General features: G+C 42.4%; 2 protein-coding genes across 6 annotated transcripts in view; one reads left to right on the plus strand and one right to left on the minus strand.

Moving 5' to 3' along the window:
- myo1b (myosin IB) overlaps positions 1 to 1,207 on the minus strand; it is a 55,948-nt gene extending 54,741 nt beyond the window's left edge. For all 5 annotated transcript variants that reach the window (XM_085384250.1, XM_085384249.1, XM_085384247.1 and 2 more), the window contains exon 1: positions 924 to 1,207. The gene's annotated coding sequence lies outside the window, so the exon portion shown is untranslated. The remainder of the gene's footprint in view (positions 1 to 923) is intronic.
- Positions 1,208 to 2,006: 799 nt separating this feature from the next.
- Positions 2,007 to 10,144, plus strand: LOC146651655 (eIF5-mimic protein 2-A-like). The gene is made up of 12 exons (XM_085384251.1): positions 2,007 to 2,160; positions 2,815 to 2,887; positions 5,662 to 5,838; positions 6,039 to 6,133; positions 6,211 to 6,276; positions 6,423 to 6,558; positions 8,009 to 8,118; positions 8,356 to 8,526; positions 8,822 to 8,968; positions 9,261 to 9,399; positions 9,664 to 9,786; positions 9,921 to 10,144. The coding sequence occupies exons 2-12, from the start codon at positions 2,824 to 2,826 to the stop codon at positions 9,950 to 9,952; spliced, it is 1,260 nt and encodes a 419-aa protein (XP_085240377.1). The 5' UTR covers positions 2,007 to 2,160; positions 2,815 to 2,823; the 3' UTR covers positions 9,953 to 10,144.
- The last annotated feature ends 13,946 nt before the right edge of the window (positions 10,145 to 24,090 follow it).

Raw genomic sequence — 24,090 nt, forward strand, 5'->3', positions numbered from 1 at the left:
CTATATTTACAGATGTGCTAAGGGAAGCAGCACCCCAAGCAGCTTTCCCCCTAAAGCAACTGTTTTTTCCTTCCTATGAGGTATTTCGCTTCTTCTACAAGTTCCAGGCTGGTTCCCAACCCACAGCAGACTCCGGCACAAAACAAACACTTTGTCCAGGAGGAACTTTGGGATGTTCCTCAGAGACGACTTTTATCCATGCTGAGCAGAAATGTTTTCCAGTCAGCAACATTATGATCTCTTGAAACCGGGGGCGCACTGAGGGCTAAGCCCACCTTCACCCACTTTATCCAGGATTTAATCTCGCATTGATCCGTCTCTGTATACCTTTAATCCAGGTATTTCCACAGATCATAGAGTGGGGCAATGCAAGGATATTTTAATGGAAAAAAACTTTAAATGATTCCAGAGTTTCATCGTCCTCTGCATGGGTCATTAAATCTGCCATTTCACACACAGAGCTGAGCGTTTGGTGACAGCAGCACCTGAAAACGCTCGTTTGGCGCTTGCTGTCCTCTGGTTCAGGGTCTGCAGTGGGTTTCTGGCTCCGCTCAGCCACAAAGACGGTTCTTGCCCGCAGATGTAGGCAATTAGCGACAACGGTTTTCAGGAAAACTGCTGAATGAGCCGCGGTTTGCAGCAAGAAAGAGACATTAAACGAAATCCCTCCTGCGCTTTCTCCCCAAGTCATAGAAAAGTAAGAAACACACAGAGAGAAAGAGAGAAACAGACACAAAAAATAAAAACGTATATATTTATCCCCCAACCCCCCTCCTGTACGGAGAGGGGAGGAATGAATGAGTTGGGAAGCAGGCGATCTAAAGAAATGGAAAGTTAACTTTTGAAGAGTTTCCGAAAATGTAACAGCGATAAACCAGAGCCAACGGAGAAGAAAAAAGCTTTACACTTCCAGAACAACTTACCGCTTTAGCTCTGTGGAAGTTGCTCCCTCTTGTCCTAAATCCACTCCACGGACAAGAAAAAAAAAGATCCCGGGATGATTCTCCAAGTCAGGAGAGGCTCCTGAAGCCCTTCCTGCTGTCTTTGGGTTAACTAGTGTCTGCCTGTGTTGGATGAGGCTGGAAGAGGCTCTCATCCGAATCTCAGCACTTTGAATGGAGCTCTGATGGACTTGAGAGCGCAGAAACTGCCGGGCGTAGGGAGTGGCTGGAGAGGCGGCTCTGGGCTAGTCAGCTCGTCCAGTGAGTCCCCTAATCACCTCCAGCGCTGGGGAGGTGGTGCCTTCAGGTGTCGTCGGAAACAATGCCACTTCATCTTTTGTCCCCACACATAATAGTTTAACGAAACATCCAAGTCAGAAAGCAAACAGCGAGCTGCTTCCTCCTCATATTTACTAACTAAACATTCAGGCAACGTGAGCTGTTTTAACTGCTCCATGGCTCCTGTGCGGAGGAAAGAGGCGGTTTGCTGCAGAGACATTGAGCCTTGGAAGAATTTTAAAAAAGTAAACTGGACTTTGATTGTTTAAAAGTGAACTTTCATTATGCGGTATTATGATCTGTTAAATTATTCTCACATAAGTAACTGTAAAAAGGCGAACTGGTTAGGTTATAGTTGGCCAAACTTGTTTGAAGAAGTTCCCACACGACTTTAGGGAATAAAACCAAGATTTACGAGGTGAGTGTGAAGCAACATTAAAGTTTTCCTTCATCGTTATATATAGACAGACACTCCATCCACCCGACAGCACAATACCCCCCTCCTGTGTCTTAATACTACATAGCAACGACGATTTGACGAGCTTTTAATGAAACTCTGGGCCAAGTTTAATAGTTAAAGTCGCTCTCTGTGCACAGGAAACTCATATTTGTGATTTTGTTGGGGGGTGTTTGTCTCTTCTTGTACTGATTTACAGATTCGGACTTTACGGTATTTGGGGTTTAAACCAGATTTTCTTTTAAATATCACTCACTCCTGCGTTGCATCCAGAGAAGACCTGCAGTATCACTGCATGTTATTTATTTGGTTTTAACCGCTTAAATTTCGCTCTTCAGTCAAGTGTGGTGACCCAAATAGACTGCGTTAGTGCGCACGCGCGGTTACGTCTACAGCTTCCTCTTCCCTAGAACTGGTTGTACTGGAGTCCAGTTATACTAGTTTCTTTGTCACGGACTGTTTTTGTTCTTAAAGAGGATTTCGGTGAGTTTCTGACTAATTTTTTCTCTTTGTGGAGCCGAGCGCTGCTCGCACTAGTTCAGTTTACTGCGACACTGCGGATGGAAATTCCAGGAAAATGGATTATAGTTAGCAGCAAGCTAGCACTGCCCCAGTGTTATTGTGTTATCTGAAGTCAGATATCCAGAGTTGGCTCGCTCGGCTTTGATAAATATAGACTGTCACAGCTGGCCTTTTTTGGTGTGATATTTATAATATGTACAGAGTAAAGTGCTGTTTTTATAGATTCGTATCATGACAATGAACGAAGGTAGACAAATGTCCTCGTATGGTGCTGTGCATGCACTGCTGCTCGTACATTTAGCACGCGTGGTGACGTGGACGATGCTAATAACTGTGGTTACCGCTAACATTTATGGTAAATAGCATTGTTGTTTATACCTGTATGAGTATATGTGTGTGTATACATCCCCAGGGGTGAAGGCTCATACCAGCTTCTGCCCTTCCCTCCCAAACAAATAATGGGGGTGGCTAACATCTGGCTTGTTTCACGTTGCGCTCCCACATGCACACAACATTTGTATGATTCATGCAGATTTGATTATGCATGGGTGGAACTGTGCGGACGGATCCCATTGTTGTTTCCTCACCCTGAGCTCATTTATGTTTTTCTTGCAGAGTGTTTTTATGAGTAATCAAAGGCAGCAGAAGCCTACGCTAACAGGCCAGCGTTTCAAAACTCGGAAAAGAGGTGAGAAACCGCCGAGCATCACTTTGTTTTGGTCACATTAAACACAGGTGGTTTCATCAGGATATACAGATCACGCCCGCCTGTCCTCCCTGTAGCTTTTCATGCTACCAGCAATGGAAAAGCACAGATTGTGAAATCCTGGATTGACTCCAACCTTGATGCCATAATTAAAACAAAAAAATCTTGCAGATAACCAATGCCAATTTTCAGTTCTGATTCAATTCTATTCTATTTTATTTATATAGCACCAAATCTCAACCACTTAGTCTTTGACTTACAACTATTGTCAAAGACCCTACAATAATGCAGGCCGGCAGTACCAAAATTTGCCTGTTTTTAATCTTTTACATTCTCTGCCAACGTTTTGTAACTGGGAACAAATACTTAATATGAAAAAAATATATGTAGTATTTAAAAGACTTTTGGCTCTTCATCATGCCAAAAATCTGAACTATCTGAGTCCCCCTTTTTTCTTTTTTTTAAACGAAATCTAAGTTCAGCTTCACTAGCCACACCCACACATCATTTCAATCCATGAAATGAGTTCTGCTGAACCAAGAAATCATTTCATGGATTGCATTTATATAGTTTTAAATAACTTTTCATTTCGAGACCCTCAAAGCGCTTTACAATGCCACTATTCATTCACTCTCACATTCACACACTGGTGGAGGCAGCTACAGTTGTAGCCACAGCTGCCCTGGGCAATCAGTCCCTCTGGCCGTCACCAGTAGGCGGTAGGTGAAGTGTCTTGCCCAAGGACCGAGACTGTCCGAGCCGGGGCTCGAACCGGCAACCTTCCGATTACAAGACAAACTCCCAACTCTTGAGCCACGATCGCCCACCACTCATTTAAATAGAAGCTGTCTGGTAAGTGAAGCAGGTTTAAATAAAAGAACAGCACATCATGCCATGAGCTAAAGAAACAGCTGAAAAACAAAACATCTATCAGGCTGGAAAAGGTTACAGAGACGTTTGTAAGGCTCTGGGACTCAAGTGAATCACAGTGAGAGCCGTCAGCGACGTGAAGAAAACCTGGAACCGTGGTGAACCTTCACAGGAGCAACCGGCCTACCAAAACGGCTCCAAGAGCACATGAGCGATTTATCCAGGAGGTCACAGACAAACCCAGAGCAACATCTAAAGAACTGCAGGCCTCACTTGGCTCAGTTACATCTGATGTAAAACTGAAGCTGTTTTTATGGCTGAGCAGACGGTGCGTTCGCTGTCTGCTCTGATCTGAGGACTGCCCAGATGCCTGCAGAGAGCTCTCTTGTGAGACTGAGGTAGTTTACAAAGTACGTGGTAAAACCAGTCTGTGTGCTGTTGTTGATCCATCAGGCAGCTGCAGATAAGAGCGAAGTTCTAACAAACAAAGAGTTGAAGTGAAACAGCGTTAAAAACAATGAAAAGGTCACTGCAGCCACCATCTCTGCTTTTCATGCTTTATTTTTTGGCCTTTGAAGTTTTTTCATGGCCCTCCCGTTTTGGGTGAACTCTGGTTTTGCTCCTTGCTCTGTTCCATCACACTTACGTCACTTAGTTGCTTACGTCATCCAGTCCTCCAGGATCTTGGGTGACCGCACAGACGCACATCTGGGGTGGGTGAAAACCCCTCTCCCCCTCTGTCCTCTCAGAATCATGTACGCGGGTGGAGACATAAAACCGGCCTAACACAGCATTTCATGAAAACAACGTCATGCCAACAGTCAGGCATGGTGGTGGGAGTGTGATGGCATGGGGCTGCTTTGCTACTTCAGGACCTGCTCAACTGATGGAACCACGACTTCTGCTCTCTACCAGAAAGTCCTGAACGATTACATTCAGCCACTACTTCATGCCCTCAAGCACATTTGTGTTATACACCAGGACAATGATTGAAAACGCACCAACAAGTCCAAATGACTCGAAAAAAGTTTTTTTTTACAGCCTCCAGCTAGAGAGAGAGAAATATTTTTTTTTTAAATGTCTGTCTGTTATTTATTGACTCCAAATTTCTGGTGGATTAAAGTTAACTTACTTTTTAAAGTAAGTTATCTCCATAGTGGGAGTTAAATTATGGAACAGTCTAACACATAGGTGTCAAACTCTGGCCCACGAAGCCATACCAAATTATTATTAGAGCTGGCCTACTGGTATTATACAGCTAACATATATATTGTTTAGTATTAAGCTTTGCTTGTTCCATATTCAGTTTTTCAGCAAAACTTGTTTGAGTCCATAAGAAAAGATTCATTCTTAAATCTGGAGGGATTTTTTTTTTTTTTCTCAATAAATATTAACGTCAGCCCGCGACCTTGTTCCAGTTTTGAATTTTGGCCCACTGTGTATTTGAGTTGGACACCCCTGGTCTAACATAAGAAATAAAAGAAAGCAACAACATATACCAGTTTAAAATAAAATATAAAAAACAAATTTAAGAATGAAGAAAATGGGGTCAACCCAGGACGGTAATTGGGATGTTTTGGTTTATTTGTTTCAGTATTTGTGAATCTGCTAATTTACATATTCTGTCTTTTATTATATGAAAGTAACTATATTGTGATGATTTTTGTTTTGTTTTGCTTTTGTTTCATTGTTTGTTTGTTTAAGACTAAAAGAAAACTAAATGAATGAGATGTAAAATTTGTGGGGGTAGAGCCAAACAAGTGTATACTTCTGCCTACTCCCTTTCAAACAAAATAATGGAATGATATCACGAAATGATGCTGAATGTATACATTTGAAATAAAAAATGAACTGAACTAATTTGTCTTTTTGTTCTTTTTGCACAGATGAAAAGGAGAGGTTTGACCCTTCCCAGTTTCAGGAGAGCATTGTGCAGGGTCTGAACCAAACTGGCACTGATTTGGAAGCTGTCGCAAAGTTCCTTGATGCCTCTGGTGCAAAGCTTGACTACCGACGCTATGCCGAAACTTTGTTCGACATCCTGGTGGCTGGTGGAATGCTGGGTGAGTTGCAGGCATTTCTTTTAAACTTTGCATTATACCATGGTAATAAAATGTGTCCCCCAGTCGAGCGCTCTCTGGGTCTTCAGGTTAATACTGGCGTGCACAAGTGTCCCCCCTGTTTTTGAATTGATGTCGATACAGTGATCAGCAGAGGTGAAACATGTGATGCGCCTAAGACATGAATATGTGTTTAATTTCAGCCCCCGGGGGTACGCTGTCAGATGACATGACCTGTACAGAGTTCTGTCTCTTCAAAGCACAAGAGGACATGGAGACCATGCAGGCATATGCACAGGTGAATACCACTGTGTTCAGTTCACGTTTTAATATCCATTTGTTTTTATGGATAATAAAGCAATTTTTCCCCTTTAGGTCTTTAACAAGCTCATTAGGCGCTACAAATACTTGGAGAAGGGATTTGAAGAGGAGATCAAAAAGGTTTGTTTCTCTGCATAGCCGGGTCACGTAGGTAGCCTGACCTGCCTGACCGGGTCATGGTCTTGAGCAGTTTGTTTCAGTTTAAAATATAAAGAGTACAGCTTTGCCTCTGCTGTGGTTCAGCCTGTATGTTTACTGTTTTACAGCTGCTGCTGTTTCTCAAGGGTTTCACAGAGTCTGAGCGCAACAAGCTGGCCATGCTAACAGGGATTCTGCTGGCCAACGGGAACATCTCTGCATCCATTCTCAGCAGCCTCTTCAATGAGAATTTGGTCAAAGAAGGTACTCTGCTTTAATACTCGGTCTGTGTGCAGAATTATGTTCACGGTTTCTCTTCCCGAGCCACCATTTATCAGACATTTTAAGGACCTGTACACACACAGCGCACTGTTTGCTTTATCTGGACAGCCTGAATGCTTTGCAGGTATTAATGTAGAAGTAGCAGAGGGACGGGCAGTCATGCAAACGAGTGTTGACAGTATGTAGGCTTTCATTTTAGTCAGAGACTATGGAAAAGCCTTTGATGCCTGCAGACGTGTCTGTTTTCAGCTGCTGGGATTAATCAGGGGAAAAAATGCTGCAGAAATCTCACGTTTTGCTCATTCAGCAGGGCCGAAACTCAATGAGTGGAACTAAATTATTAAACTTTCAATATTAAACATTGTCACTGCAATGTTATCCTCCCATTTGAGTTGTGGAAGTTGTTCTTTCTCTCGTCATTTACTTGTCATCAGTCACATTTGAATCCATTTTCTCCCTTTTTTTCCCTGAAAGAAAGTCAGCGATGGGAAGTCGTATCCTTTATGATTCCAAAGACGAGTCTTTAAAATAACTGAACGCACAAAGAAAACATTTGGGGAATCTCCATTAAAGCAGCTGGTGTCAAACGTCTGCTTCAGGACTGTCTGCTCCACTCTTTGTTTACAAATATAGTTAAATTATAAAATATATTCTAAAAAAGCTGTCCACCCCTGAGTAACCAAAGTCAATGTAATTGGTCACACAGTGGACTTGCTCTGCTACACACAGAGATGCCTAACGTCTGTCCCTCTGACACAGAGTTTGCATATTTGTGCATGCTGATAGCAGCTGCATGGCCAGGCTACAGAGAACCTGAGGTCTTACAGTACTGCACGAGTCTGTGAAAGTCTAGAAAGATGCGCCTGCGTTACGTTACTACATTTTACACGTGCATGAAGGGAATGCTTAATATTTTCCATTCGCAGCCCCCCTAATGAAAAGGCAATTTTAAAAAAAGCTTCAGAGTAATGGAGTAATGCTAATTTCTGTGCAAATAAGTGCTCTTGTTACATGCTAGTATTATTAATGTGTGATGCAGTAAAAGGTGCAGATGATGCTGTGAAGTTTTGCTTTGAGTGGGCGTTGTCAGCCGGTTGTCTGTGTTGTACCAGAAGAAGAGATTAACCACAAACACAACAGCTAATAGATGTGATGAGTTAATCCATCAGCATCCACTGCTGCGCTCTTTGAAAGGACCCGACGGATGCTGATGGTTTTACCTTTTTGATCATCATCATACACTTTTATTTAGCTTGTAGATGCAGATGTTTATTTGATTTACCCGTTGGTCCACACTTGAATGTTTTCTTGTTTGTGGCATTTTTCCAGTTAAGAGCCTCGGTGTTGTGTTTACCGGCGGATTACTTTGACTTTCTTTATCCTGGCAGGTCTGTCAGTAACAGCTGACTCACATTTTTGTGCATTTGTTCAGGTGTTTCGCCTTGCTTTGCTGTAAAACTCTTCAAATCCTGGCTTTCTGAAAAGGACATCAACTCGGTTGCTGCCAGTCTTCGAAAGGTTGGCATGGACAACAGGCTTATGGTGAGAACGACATCTTCGCTACAACATCTCTACGAGGCTTAGGCGAAGCGGCGTTTCCCCATGCCGCTCAGCGGCCTGTCTGCGTATTCTAAATATGACTGCTTAATTACGGCTCTGCATAAATTGAATAGTTTCAAACTATTGTGGCAGTCACAGCAGCTACTGCACCAAAGGCCTCCTAATTGCTGATGAAGGCTTGTTCAGTCTGCTTCAATGTTTGATTATGTAAATTTGCAGGAACTTTTCCCGGCCAACAAGCGGAGTTGCGAGCACTTCTCAAAGTACTTCACAGACGCCGGGCTCAAGGAGATTTCCGACTTTGCCAGGAACCAGCAGTCCATAGGTGCTCGCAAAGAGCTGCAGAAAGAGCTTGAGGATCTGATGTCATGTGGAGAGCCCCTCAAAGACGTAAGTGTTCGTGGTTTTCCATCTTCTTTTACACAGACTCGCTCCTCGCAGCACACCGCTGTGTAGTAGCACTTAAGATTGCTTTCTGCTTGACCTGTCACCCTTTTGTCTTGAGGAATGGTGAGGAAACGGATGCAGTGGATCAATGGCAAATTCCTGAAATCCACTCAGCCTGAACATATTATCTGCTCCTGCCAACCTCTGTACCCTGCCAGGGTGCTTGTAGGTAATGTCTGCCGTGGTTGGTCTGCGTTGATAGTAACGTTTGTTCCGTCTCTCGGCTTGGATCTTATAGATCATTGCTTACGTCCGAGAGGAAATCAAGAAGAACAACATCTCTGAGCAGACGATGATCGGACTAATTTGGTCCAGCGTGATGAGCTCGGTGGAGTGGAACAAGAAGGAGGAGCTCGTGACGGAACAAGCCATCAAACACTTAAAGGTGACACCTGCGTCGCTCTGCTCTTCCTGTTCTTCTTCTCTCCCACGGCAGTTATGACACGATCCGAGAGATCTAAAGAAACGTACGGGTGTCGCTCTTAAATCGTGCCTCGGAGATGTTAGAAAATCCGCGCTGCTGTAGGCTTTGAACTCTGCAGAGAAGATAATTGATTTAGTAAGGCAAAGTGGAAGTAATGGGAGAAATCAGAAGCATCTCCCCCTCCCACTCTGTGTGTGAAACTTTCACAGTGGTAAAACTCTTACTCCAGCTTTTCCCTGGTTTCCATCCTCAGCAATACAGCCCGCTGTTGAAGGCTTTCACCTCCCAGGGCCTCTCAGAGCTCACGCTGCTGCTGAAGATCCAGGAGTACTGCTATGACAACATCCACTTCATGAAGGCCTTTCAGAAGATCGTCGTACTGCTCTACAAAGGTGAGTTAATTATGCCCATAAGGCTCCTGTTCCCACCAGTAAAGACGTTTACTTTGCGGCAGGAAGCGACGCAGGCTTGTGCGACTGATGCCAGATGGCCAGAGATTATAGCCAAAACTTTGCCTTGATTGATGTCATCAACCTGCCTGGTGACATTTGTTTTCCCGGCACCTGCGGACGCATCTGTGCTGTTGGCGTCGAGTTGAAATGATTTCTTTTTCTGTTTTATGTTCTCGTTTTTATCTTTGTGTGTTTTTCTCCCAGCCGATGTCTTGAGCGAGGAGGCGATTCTGAAGTGGTACAATGAAGCCCACCAAGCTAAAGGAAAAAGCGTTTTCCTTGAGCAGATGAAAAAGTTTGTTGAATGGCTCAAGAACGCAGAGGAAGGTAAGCACCTCGTTTCTGTCTGCCACTGATGGGAGACGCCCCAAAACGCGCCTCGTGTTTATGGTCTCCAAATGTTAGTAACTAAATGCACGTCGAGTTTACGCGTCTGGTGACGGATGTTTCCTTTCCTTCAGAGTCCGAGTCGGAGGAGGAGGATGCAGACTGAAGACCTCTGCCTATAAAACCATCGAAATTTGTATTTTTAATCAGATGCAGTACAAGAATTTATAACAGACGTCTGTTCTCTAGTTCTTTTCTTTCTCTATTCTCTACCTCTTCATATCTAGTTCGACTGCAATGTAAGGGCTTTAATGGGGTTGTTTTTTGTTTTTTTTTTATGCTCGTATTCATCTTCAAACTCCTTCAGGAGCCAATCAGAGTGCCACATTTAGCTGATAGACTGAAACCTCTGTCATGTGACAAAGCAGAGCGTTTTGGTTTTTTTAAACATGAGACCCTTTAAAATTCGACCATGTGAAGGCGTGTTTCAGTCTTTGTGTTTGATCGCTCTTATTCGGTCCTCTGAAGTGAAAACTGTTGATTTGCGTCTCAGATATGTGACAACTTTGAATTTGTTGCCAGTTTTTAAGATTCTTTATCCATTATTGTTAATGGAGCCGCGTCATCATAAACAGAACTTTGATTTTTCCATACATCATGTGTAACAACCACGCTAGCTTTGTAGGGTTTTTCCCCTTTATCGCACATTTTCAAATAAATGGTTTTCATTACTGCCGTATCCGTTCATGTGGAGTTGAAGGTGAATTAAAGGAGCAATTAGAAGATGTGTACGTACACAGATAAACATGGAAAAGTAGAAACTGAGCTCTTGTGTTTGAGATCGCACTAAAGTTTTCACTGATCTCGGCTGGCCTTATCTAATCATGCAATCAAGAACGGCTGGCTGCCATGCGTGACCCGAGCTGCAAACAAAGATCTCTCTTCACTCCTGTCCCACTTTAAATGGTAATTATGGTTCAGTCAAGCATGTAGGAATGAAAGTGAGATGGTGATTCAAGATGTTATGAAAATGGTCCACATTCATTATAAGAGTCATCTCACAAAGTCTAGAAAGCAGACCGCTTATTGTAATGTTAGCACAAGACGAGGAGAGGTCAGGATGCGTTTGTGTCCAGCTCTTTGTGTTCGATCGTTAGTTATTTTAGCTCTATACATGTGGATTTGTTGGAAGCAGAGTGATCGTGTCATCACATCACAAACAAGCACTCTGGCTCTCACAGCTGAGTTACAAAAAAGCTGCATAGGATGAACTAGTAATGTTCGCTGTTTTATTCAAATGCGTGTAGTACAGAGAATTACAGTACATACTGTAAGTACAGCAGAGCAGCCTGTGTACAATCGACCAATAATCAGTTTCCCTCTGTGCCAACAGATGGCAGTAAATCCTTAAGAGACATTATTGCCCCTGTTTAAGCCTCCCAGAGTTTTGGAGTGAAGCTCAAATAGAAATGCCATTTTGAAGAAACCAGACTAGAAAGTATTAGACACAGCTCCACTCCAAAGTATTTTCTCTGCCTGCGTGTCCCAGGAGGATTTGTTTGCCTTTTAGTTTTATTTAGTCACTGTAAAGAACATGAGACAGTTTGGGAGAGTGACGTGCTGCGGGGGGGAGACGCGACTGCTTTTCAGATTTGCACATCTGCACGTGTGCAGCACTAAATGACAATGATGCCTCCCAACTCCACCTCTAACTGTGCAGTACTGTTATCTGCTCGCTACCAGTGCTGCATATATATATATATATATATATATATATATATATATATATATATATATATACACACACACACACAAATGAACCAGCTGCTAGTTAACGAGAGACACCCGGAATGGCTAACTGAAGGCCGGACGGTCCTGATCCCCAAGGACCCCAAGAAGGGACCGGTCCCCTCCAACTACCGACCAATAACCTGCCTCAGTACTACATGGAAGCTCCTGTCAGGCATCATATCGGCTAAGATGAACAGGCACATGGGTCAATACATGAGCGGGACACAGAAAGGAATTGGCAAGAATACCAGAGGTGCAAAACACCAGCTACTGGTAGACAGAACAATCAGCCGAGACTGCAAGACCAGACTGACCAACCTGTGCACTGCCTGGATTGATTACAAGAAGGCCTATGACTCAATGCCCCACAGCTGGATACTGGAATGCCTAGAATTGTACAAGATCAATGGGACCCTAAGAGCCTTCATCAGGAACTCAATGGGGATGTGGCGTACAACACTAGAGGCCAACTCCAAGCCCATAGCACAAGTTACCATCAAGTGCGGGATCTACCAAGGAGATGCTCTGTCCCCACTGCTGTTCTGCATAGGCCTGAACCCCCTCAGTGAGATCATTAACAAGACTGGCTACGGATACCGACTACGGAACGGAGCAGTTGTCAGCCACCTCCTGTACATGGATGACATCAAGCTGTATGCCAAGAGTGAACGAGACATCGATTCACTGATCCACACTACCAGGCTATACAGCAATGACATTGGAATGTTGTTCGGACTGGAGAAGTGTAGTCGGATGGTAACAAAGAGAGGGAAGGTAGTCAGAACTGAGGGGATTGAACTACCAGAAGGCAACATTGCAGACATAGAGGACAGTTACAAGTACCTGGGGATCCCGCAGGCAAATGGGAACCATGAAGAGGCCGCTAGAAAAGCTGCAACCACCAAGTACCTGCAGAGGGTCAGGCAAGTCCTGAGGAGTCAGCTGAATGGTAAGAACAAGATCCGGGCCATCAACACGTACACCCTGCCCGTGATCAGGTACCCTGCTGGGGTAATAGGCTGGCCAAAGGAGGAGATAGAAGCCACTGACATAAAGACAAGAAAGCTCCTGACCATGCATGGAGGGTTTCACCCCAAGTCCAGCACCCTGAGGCTGTACGCTACGCGGAAGGAAGGGGGCCGGGGACTGGTGAGTGTCAGCACCACAGTCCAGGATGAGACAAGGAACATCCAAGAATACATTGGGAAGATGGCCCCAACTGACCGAGTGCTCAGTGAATACCTCAGGCAGCAGAAACCCAAGAAAGAGGAGGGAGACGAGGAACCATCATGGAAGGACAGGCCCCTGCACGGTATGTACCACCGGCAGATAGAGGAGGTGGCTGATATCCAGAAATCCTACCAGTGGCTGGACAAAGCTGGACTGAAAGACAGCACAGAGGCACTAATCATGGCAGCACAAGAACAAGCTCTGAGTACAAGATCCATAGAGGCTGGGGTCTATCACACCAGGCAAGACCCCAGGTGCAGGCTGTGTAAAGATGCCCCAGAGACAATCCAGCACATAACAGCAGGGTGCAAGATGCTAGCAGGCAAGGCATACATGGAACGCCATAACCAAGTGGCCGGCATAGTGTACAGGAACATCTGTGCCGAGTATAACCTAGAAGTCCCGAGGTCAAAATGGGAGATGCCCCCAAGGGTGGTGGAGAATGACCGAGCTAAGATCCTGTGGGACTTCCAGATACAGACGGACAAAATGGTGGTGGCTAACCAACCGGACATAGTGGTGGTAGACAAACAGAAGAAGACGGCCGTAGTGATCGATGTAGCGGTTCCGAATGACAGCAATATCAGGAAGAAGGAACACGAGAAGCTGGAGAAATACCAAGGGCTCAGAGAAGAGCTCGAGAGGATGTGGAGGGTGAAGGTAACGGTGGTCCCCGTGGTAATCGGAGCACTAGGTGCGGTGACTCCCAAGCTAGGCGAGTGGCTCCAGCAGATCCCGGGAATAACATCGGAGATCTCTGTCCAGAAGAGCGCAGTCCTGGGAACAGCTAAGATACTGCGCAGGACCCTCAAGCTCCCAGGCCTCTGGTAGAGGACCCGAGCTTGAAGGATAAACCGCCCGCAGGGGCGTGCTGGGTGTTATATATATATATATATATATATATATATATATATATATATATATATATATATATATATATAGTAATCATCTTATTTATTCACGCCTCACACACTGGGCTCCTCCCCGCGTGTCGTTGAGTATGTGCACTGCTGCACACTGAGGGATGCTGCAGCATAATGAGCTGTGCACACCCTGACACATCTGTTTGTTTTGCTTCTCTGCCATTTTCAGCAATTACATATGCTGCTGGATATACAGTAGGTACTCACGTGCTCTTTTTTCACAGGTGTGTCTCACAGCATGTCAGGGTGCAAAGACTGGTGCTAAACGTACTGGCTGAGACGGGCTTAAATCCTGGCTCTCAGTGACAGCGAGGCTGGGCGTGTTTGCGTTCCCTCCATGACTTTGTACATGAAGCAGTTACACACAGAAAAGATTCTGCTGCCACATAAAAAAATAAGTGAGAGAAAAATAGACCGGCCTCAGTTGGACTTCCTGCTTGAAGTGAACAGAGCAACAATGTGCCAGGGAAGGCCAGGGGAGTTCTGGAGAGCAGTTATTCCGGATTTCACACTGGCTTTGGTCGGTAAACATGACTCGGACCGCGGTGCAGAACTCATCTGAATCAACAGAGACGGGGAGACAGAGTAACCGTTATTTTGAATGAGAAGAGACAGACTTGAGATAATTACTCAGTTTTCGTCACAAACTACATCTCGCTCTCCTGAAGAGGCCGCGCTGTGTCACATGACCCTGTGTTTGGTTGCTTTTTGCGTTTTATGGAAGTCACCAGGTGAAATATGGAAACCAGGATCAACATGTTGACTGTTTGTCCTCCCATCAGCTTTCTGCTCTTTTAAAGCACGCGGCCATCCTGCCTGCTCTTATTCATAGACGAGCGAGCGTCTGTGTCGGGAAACCAAGACAGCTGAAGAGTTTTTGGGTTACAGGCGTGCTTTTGTCATCGTGGCGCTGTTGGTCCCGTTACCCGCATGTAACGGTGCTTTGTCTCACTGAGGCACACATAGCTGCCTTTTTAATGTCTGGGCCTGACACTTTTATTCTCAAGGTTATTCATCATGTATAACGATCCCATTGTAGAGGCAGCTAATTACAGAAGACAGCGACGTCGGTTTGAACCTTTCAGGCCACCGTTGCTGTTTAACTGAGAACGCTGCACAGTCAATGGTCGTGTCCAAATTCATGGGCTGCATCCTTTTTCTTTTTTTTTTTTGTTTGGGCTGCATCCTCCTGAGGCCGCATTTGTAGACCGATTACGTCACAGCGACGCGCCGAAGGCTGTCCAAATTCGTAGACTCCTCCGAATGCAGCCGACAAACGCGTCCTCCTTTTCCCCGAATTTGAAGGATGGGTCGGGTGTGTCCTTCATGGCCCACCATATCCCAGAATGCATAGCGCGGCCGAGCCAGACTCCAGTTTCCAACAATGTGGGCCGCTACTAAGTTTTAAAATTACTCTTATTAATCTTTCTGGGTCACAAAAGAAACTTTTAACATATTTTCAGGCGAGAAAGTAGTTGTGCAAACATCAAATATCTGCTCGGTTTATCAAGATATCGCATATTTGCAAAAGTGCTTCCACGTTTTCGGAGACATCTGCTACCCACCAGCTCGATAGCTAGCCGGGAGCTCGAGGGTCACTGATGCGGCCGAGAACGGCACAACTCCCGGCACATCATTTTCAGATCACCGCGGACTTTCGCTACTCGGGTTAAACGTAATATATAAGTCACTTAGACAACCTAAAAATGTTATTGTTGGGCTTTTTTCAGTGTTTTGTTTGTTCGTGAGTAAATCGGTTTGGCTGAGATTAAAGTTATTAGATTAGATAGTTCTTTATGTCACAGAGGATGAACATAACTCATTCACAGCTGATGCGCTGTGGGTAAAGGAAGCGGGGAGGTGTGCCATCATAAACTATAAAGACTTTTTATTAACGCCTGACTGTAGCTCTCGTTTTCCGTTCGCATTTCACTTTTCTGTATTAACAACCAAAGTCATATCAGAGCAATGAAATGTGTCCGTTTCCTGCTGGCAAAAGGGAAAAAGCAGTGATACAGCTACAGCTTAGAATTTCATAGAATCACAGTCAGAGATTTTTTCTTCACTTTGCATATTTGATTCTTCTCATACCAGATAAATCTGCATCCTTTAATCATTAATCTGCCTTTGGATATTTTTTGTGCTCACCTTCTTTCAGTACCTTTTTATGCTTTGCCATTTCCTTTTTTCACAGATTTATTATATTACCATATTATATGGTCACCTCTTCACTCCACGGTATAAAATGCACCTCAGACTCTATGGCAACATTCAATCCTCAGTCATGATCTCTGAGTGGGAGGTCTTTTGTGCACAAACAATGAACACTCAGACAGCTCACAATCAACCAAGAAGCATTTAGTATAAAGGGTACGCAGTAAAAAAAAAAAAGGCTTAGGTGGTCCTTCTATAAAATCAAAAATGAGACGGCTAAACGCAGCGTGCGATCTGGACGGAGCTACATCGCCGAGAGAAAGGAGTCATAATGGCAACGGTGAAACGTGCCCGTGGTGCACGCAGGGTTGAGTGATGTAGTGTTCACCACAGCCTCAAATGAGAGCATCTTCATTCCCCAAAAGCCCCTCACACAGCTTGTGAGGGAAACATGGAGTGTGCGTAATGGCCTGGCTGTGAGAGTCCGGGGATTTAGCAGCTAGACTTAAGTCAACTCTGAGGCTCATCACAAACATCATTACTTTCTCCTGGCTTGTCCTTTTCCCTCTTCGCTGGCCCCGGTCTGATAGCTGTGTACAAACGACTAGAAGCAAAGGGAGGGATGGCCTGGTTTGATAAAGAATGATCGACTCGAGGATTGCCATTTACTGGGTAAGTGCTGGTCTGTGGCTCTGTATCCACAGAATAAAGCTTGTGGCATCTTGTAGAGCTGATGTGGCTCACACAGGCGTTTGCACCAAATAGTCCAACATATAACCATTGTCACGGTTAATCAGGACACTTCTGCAGCTGCAGTAACTGATTTTAGTTGGAGCTTTGCACAAACTTCATTTCATTCATTTCATTCATTTTCATTTCATTTATTTATTCATTTTCAGGCACAACAAATACCTATATTGAACATAAAATACACAAAACAAAAAACAAAACTTGCCTGAAAAAGGAGTGGGACGAAGAAAACTTATTAAATCCCACCCCTATACTCACTCATCAACAAAAAAAAACAATAAACTTCCCGCAGCTACGCCCATCATTGCATACAGACCCATCAACAGCTCCGGGCACATACAAGCATCTAAGCGGCAGCTCGCAACCAACAATTAGAGCCTTCATAACTGAATACAGAATATATAAATTATAAATTGCATTACCACAGGTAACAGGCAGTAATAACTACAAGTAACAGACACACATACATATACATACATATATATCTACACACACAAGTACATATATGTACATACATACGCACACTTTATTTTTTATTTTTTATTTTGGAATCCATACCAGCAGTGGTAAGAGGACAGACATTACAGAGCACACTAAAACCCATCATTGAGTATACTGTGACCAGACCAACTGTTTGTAGAGAAATTTAAATCTATGAATATTTTTGCATTGTTTCAATTGTAAACTCAGACTGTTCCAGATTTTCACACCACATACAGACACACAAAAACCTTTACGGGTTGTTCGAGTTCTGGGTAATTTGAATTCTCCAAAGCCTCTCACATTATAAACCTTTTCTCGAATTTCAAATCTAGTTTGTAAATTTGCCGGTAAAAGTTTAGTAAAAGCTTTATACAAAATTATGGATGTATTGTAATTAACCAGATCCTGGAATTTAAGTAACTTTGCCTGAAGAAAGAGTTTGTGAGTATGATCTAGATAACCAGCCTTGTGAATAATACGCAGTGCTCGTTTCTGTACTGTGACTCATGGATTAGTTGTATTTTTATATGTATTTCCCCACACTTCCACACAATATGTAAGATATGGAAGAACCAGGGTACAGTACAGAGTACGAAGTGCATCTTTATCAAGGAATTGTTTCACTTTGTTCAAAACTGCGAGGCTTCTGGAAATTTTGGTTTTTATGTGTCTGACGTGGGGTTTCCATGAAATTTTGTTATCAATTATAACTCCCAAAAATTTGTTTTCACTCACATTATCAATTGATACACCTTCAATGATAATTGGTAATTCTATATTATATTTTAAATTACCAAAAAACATTGCTTTAGTTTTATTTATATTTAATGATAATTTATTTATGTCCATCCATTTTTTTTATTAATTTTAGCTCCCTGTTTACAGTCATTACAAGATCAGTATAATCATCGCTACTGAAAAATATGTTGGTGTCATCTGCGAACAGTATGAGTTTAAGTACTTGAGAAACATCAAAAATATCATTTATGTATACATTGAAAAGTTTTGGTCCCAACACTGACCCTTGGGGAACACCACATGTAATACCAAGTTTCTCTGAATGGTAATGCCCTATGCTAACATATTGTTCCCGACCTGTTAGGTAACTTTTTAACCAGTTACCAGCTTTCCCTCGAATACCATATCTTTCCAATTTATCCAGTAAAATTGAGTGATTGATTGTGTCGAAGGCCTTTTTGAGATCAACAAAAATACCAACTGCATATTTATTTTTATCCAGTGTATCAGTAATTTCTTCTACTGCCTCAATTATCGCCATTGAAGTGGTTCTTTGCGTTCTGAAACCATACTGACCAACATTTATTATTTGATGTTTTTCAAGGAATTTTTCTAATCTTGAATTAAAAAGTTTTTCTAGAATTTTTGAGAATTGAGGCAGTAGAGAAATAGGCCTATAATTGGTAAAACTGTGTTTGTCATTACTTTTATATAGTGGTATTACTTTCGCAATTTTCATTTTTTTTGGAAAACAACCGGACTGAAATGATAAATTACAGATATATGTTAAGGGACTAGCAATATTCAGAATAACCTGTTTAACTACAGACATATTTATGTCATGATAATCCATTGAAGACTTACTTTTACATTTTAATGTGATATTTATTACTTCTTGCTCATTTGTAGCTGAGAGGAACAGTGAAAAGGGATTTGATTTTATATTACTGATATTTTCATTTTTATGACACGGGATGTCCGCTGCTAGTTCAGGGCCAACATTTATGAAGAATTTATTGAACCCATCGACAATATTACTCATGTTGTGATTTTCACCATTTGCATCAGTAAAATATTCAGGATATGATGTTCCAGAAGATCCTTGTTTAATTAAGTTGTTTAACACATCCCAAGTTCCTTTTATATTGTTTTTATTTTCATATAATCTTCTTCTATAATAAAGTTGTTTGCTCGTTCTTATAATATCAGTCAATTTATTTCTATATGCTTTATATCTTTGTTCCACTTCTTTTGTTTTTACTTTGATGAACTGTTTATACAGATTGTTTTTCTTTTTGCAAGCATTAATAATTCCTTTTGTGAGCCAAGGACTTTTTATCTTTTTTTTCTTTGTCATGTGTTCGTTTACAGGACAATGTTTATTGTACCACATAGTAAAAATATCTAGAAAATTATCATAAGCCTTGTCCACATCTGACTCTTCATACACCGAACTCCAATCTTGTTGTGCTAAATCGAAATTGAAGGCATGAATTGCTTCTTCATTTATTGTTCGCTTTGCTATCATGATCTTGGTATCTATTTTTTTTAAATCACAGTCACACAAAGTAAAAACTGGTAAGTGGTCAGTTATATCACAGACAAGCAGACCACTATTAATTTGGAAATCCATGACATTAGTAAAAATGTTGTCAATAATAGTGGTGCTATGTGAAGTTATTCTGCTTGGCTTTGTTATTGTTGGATATAGTGATAAGCTGTACATTGTGTCAGTAAAGTCATCAATGGCTTTTAACCTTGTTGGATTTAGCAAATCAATGTTAAAATCACCACAGATAAATAGTAATTTTTGGTTCACCGAAGCAAACGTTTTTTCTATCCATTCATTAAAAGTGTCAATACTTGAACTGGGTGTCCGATATATACAACTTATTATAACATTTCTCTTTTTTTCATTCATAATCTCAATAGTCAAACATTCCAAAATTCCATCAATAGCCATAGACATAGTTGTTACAACATTATATTTTATAGAGTTATGAACATATATAGCAACCCCGCCGCCCGCCTTATTTAATCTATTCATGTATTTTAAATCATATCCATTCAAACAAAAATCTATTCCTTTATCGACATTGAACCAAGTTTCAGTGATGGCTATAACACTAAAGGGGCGAGAAAATTGTTGCAAATAGTCCTTAATGAAATCAAAATTAGAGTACATACTTCTGCTGTTAAAGTGAATTAATGAGAGCTTCCCGTCTAGGTTAATTTCTTTTTCATATTGTTCCTGAGTGAAATAATTACAATTTTTAACAAAAGAAGAGAGAAAGTTACTTTCAGAATCTATTTCTGGATCTATTATATTATGCTCCTTATATTCACAATCTAGATCAATTACTTTCTGTTGAAGAACTAATTTCAACGTGTCCATGTCATTTCCTGGTGTAATTGATACATTGGTGTCAGTTATACTTGTCCAGATCCTCCATGTTCCTCACTATCAGTACTTTTGCCTCTTCTGGTGTCCCGTTTAGCTTAATGAAAATCTTACAGTTTGTTACCCATGTATGTTGTATTTTACCGTTCTTCTTCAGTTGCCTTGCCTTCCTCGCGATGTCTGCGTTTTTTCGTGTCAGATGCTCATTAATGAAAACGTCCGTGCCTTTCAGTTTGCGTCCTTGTTTCAGCAGTGCGACCTTGTTCTTCCGATTGACAAATCTCATAACGACGGCCGGCGGTCTGTCACTCCTCCTGGGCAGTGAGTGACATGCTTCTATGTGCTCCAGGTCCATCTCTATCCCCTTGCTTTGGAGGAAGGACGCCACCTGTTGCTCTACCGAGCGGGTCTCCTCGTCGCTGGGCTCCCCGACGTTCCCGGCCACCGCGCGCGCGTACGAGCGCGGCTTGATTTTAATACCGCTGATGACCACGTCGTTCGTACGGGTGTACTGCTCCAGCTCATCCACCCGCCGCTCGAGATCCATGATCCGTCTGTCCTTCTCGGCATTTTGGAGGCGTAGCTGTTTTACTTCCTCCAGAAGCCCCAGAAGCAGCTCCTGCTGCGCCCTGACTGCGGCCACGTCTCCGCACAGCGCTCCGAGGGAGGTTTTAATGTCCTCAACCTCCTCTGGTGTTGGGCCTTTCTTGGGTGGCATACTGAAGCGAGAGCATGAGGTGGCCACCACGAGGGACCCGGAAGCGGAATTTCTGATGATGGCGCCTGGCTAGGCCTGCTGGCTGATGGTGGAGCCTGGCTGTGGCCTGCTGGCTGATGGTGGAGCCTGGCTGTGGCCTACTGTGGCCCTTTGTGATACCTGCTGGTGAAAAAGCAAATGATTTCAGGGTCGTCAGCTGACAACGTTGGAGTGACTGAGCTGAGGTTCCCTTAAGAGGGAAGGGGCCGGTGCTTTGACAGAATTCCCGTGGGAACACCAAAGCTACATCACAACACTTTGGCTCTGACAAACCACACAGATAACTTGCAAATGGAATGAAAGTTTGCGTCTCCAGAATGTTTTTAACGAGTCTCCCTGGAGTGTCGCGTAATGACTGTGACTCCAGAAAGCAGAGAGAGTGCATGTGTTCGGTCTGCATGCAGCTTTTTGCTTTCTTTTGCCCGTTTATGCACCAGTAGCTCAAGGGACTCAGACTGTCTGCAGAAAGGCATAAAAAACTACAAAACTGTGAGGAACGGCAGAGCCGGGAGGAGGAATCCACTTAATGTTAAATCACTCGTAAAAAGTTACATAGAAAATATAAATCGATAAACTCACACAAACATAAAGAATGCTGACATTTTCTAACTGATGAGATACAAAAACAGATTTTAATCAAGAGCATTTTTAAGGGTCTGTGTCTTTTGTCCTTGAAGTGTGAAGTAAGTTTATGTTTCGAGGCACATTTTGCATATTTTCCTTACTTTATACTTTCACTATAGTTTATGTCCTTAAACAATTTGAAACAGAAAAAATGCAAAAGTAACAAAGTCAATGATTTAAGTGACTTGATTAAGTGATTTAAGTGACTTGTGAAAAGAAAAAGATTGTACAGAGTTATGAAAGGCAGAGCGCTCGAAACAAAGAAATGCTTCAACTAAATGATTAAATCGCACCCTAACATTGGATAACGTACGACAGAGAGAGGTAGCTGATTATCTGTGATGACTAAAGCAACAGAAAATCTTTTTCCAGCTCTAGTTTTCTTAAAATGGCTAAACACGGTGCTAACTGTAACGAATTCTGCCTCCAAATGGTGTCGTCAATGCAGGAAATCAAAGAAGACCAAAGCTGACCTAAACACAGACTGTCCAAAATATTAAACATGATCCTAAAACAGGTATCTGCATATGAATATGTAAATATATCTTTAAGCTTGGGACAGGAGTGAACAGTGTTCTGGTTTCAGGCTGCTTCTGCACTGCTGCGATCCTCATTGTTTTAAGTGATTCCAAATAAAATAGCTCAGCTCTCACGTTACAGTTTTTCCTGTGGATGCAGAAGAAAAGCTAAGTTTAGTAAATGATGCTACATTGCTTCTGTCTTGATGTAAGATCAGTCATCAAGGATACATTCGGTTAGCTAACGTATCCTAACATAAACTTGGTGTTTTGATACTTTTAGGGTGCCTGTCCTTTTTCTGTGCTTCCCAGCTAAGACGTCGATTACTACAAACTATAGATCCTATCATTAGCTGGCTAACGTTCCCAGATAGCAGCCAAAAAGTATTCAGTCACCTCTCCAAGTCACTGAATTCAGGTGTGAAAATCAAGCACCTGCTGCAGACTGCTTCTACAAACGAAAGAACGACACGAGGAGTGTCGGCGTGGTACCGTGATAGGATGAAACCTGTGCAAGTCCAGTCCTGAAATTTCCTCACTACTAAATATTGCACATTTAGCTGTTAGAGGTTTTCTACCAACGTGGAAGCGATGGGCAATGACAGCACCCGAGCCGTGACGTGGTGGCCGGTAAAATCAGAGCAGGGTCAGGCTCATAGAGCAGAGGCGGTCGCTACAGACCTCCAACCTTCACGTGGCCTTCAGATTAGCTGAAGAACATCTTTATCATCTAAGCCTTTCCTCACCAGGACAATGCAAAGCTTTGGATGCAGTGGCGTACAGCACGCTGCCAGCGGACTCCAGAGAAGTGGACGAGTCTGTGTTTGGCAACAGTTCAGCACTGTGGCTGGATGTGCTGCTTTCTGACATCTTTCAGCCTGCTTCATTTTGTCAGACAGCTTCTATTTAAGTCATTTCTTTATTCAGCTCAGCGTCATTTATTCTAAAAAGTCCAGTTAATCACAGTTAGTGAGCAATTTAACAAGAAGGGGCAATTACTTTTCCACACAGGGTCAGGTAAGCTTGTTTTTCCCCTTAATAAATGAAATCTTCATTTATAGACTTCATTTTAAATTCCCCCGGTTATCTTTGCCAAATATTAAAATTGGACAGAGACAGGAAGCAGGTAAATAGTCAGTACTGACTCATTTTATATTTATTACTCAGGTTAACTTTCTCAAATACTAAAATTTATTTGATCATCTGAAACGTGTAAGAGTGACAAAAAGAACAACTAAGAAACCAGTAAGGCAGGAAGTACTTTTTATTTCTGTTTTTTTAATTAGTCTATTTTTTAACAATATTTTAAAAGCATGTAGTGCTGGCAGTGTTGGTCAAGTTACTTGAAAAAAGTAATCAGTAACTAATTACCAATTACCTCCCCAAAAAAGTAATCCCGTTACTTTACTGTTTACTTATTTTCAAAAGTAATTAATTACTTAGTTACTTAGTTACTTTTTAAAAACACGATTTACAACCTGAAGAGGTGATAAAGCGATAGATCTTTCAGCCCAATTCTACTTTTTCTGCATAATCCATCATACAAAATGTAATCAAATGGAAAAGTCTCTTTTTAAAACTTGTTTTATTAGTTTTAATCTTTTAACTTTATGCATCAAGCAAAAATTTAATTATCTGCAACATTCTCTGACTGGAAGAAATTAGTTTAACATTTAAACCTATTTTCTGCACATTCCAGCACATAAAATAAAATATTTTTTGTGTTTACACTCAGTCTTTCAAATAGATGCAAGTAAAACACAGCAGAAAATAAATAAAGTCAAAGACTCAGCGGTCCTGTTGCTCTATTTTCACCTGTAAAGCAGGAGTGGGGTAGGCGGATGTTTACCCTGGTGCAGGTGTGCCGCGGTCAGTGGAAGAATCCAGTTTCTCTGTGAATTTCCCATTACGTCGTAGCTACTCGGTGCTTGTTGG

The sequence above is a fragment of the Rhamphochromis longiceps genome, linkage group LG16, assembly GCF_057381845.1.
Source record: "Rhamphochromis longiceps isolate RC_006_pf linkage group LG16, R_longiceps_female_GT1.1, whole genome shotgun sequence".
Classification (NCBI taxonomy): domain Eukaryota; kingdom Metazoa; phylum Chordata; class Actinopteri; order Cichliformes; family Cichlidae; genus Rhamphochromis; species Rhamphochromis longiceps.

Coding starts and splice junctions, on each gene's coding strand:
- LOC146651655 (XM_085384251.1), top strand. CDS start 2,824: ATGAGTAATCAAAGGCAGCAGAAGCCTACGCTAACAGGCCAGCGTTTC. Junction 5,839..6,038: donor GGTGGCTGGTGGAATGCTGG/GTGAGTTGCAGG, acceptor GTTTAATTTCAG/CCCCCGGGGGTACGCTGTCA. Junction 6,559..8,008: donor TGAGAATTTGGTCAAAGAAG/GTACTCTGCTTT, acceptor GCATTTGTTCAG/GTGTTTCGCCTTGCTTTGCT.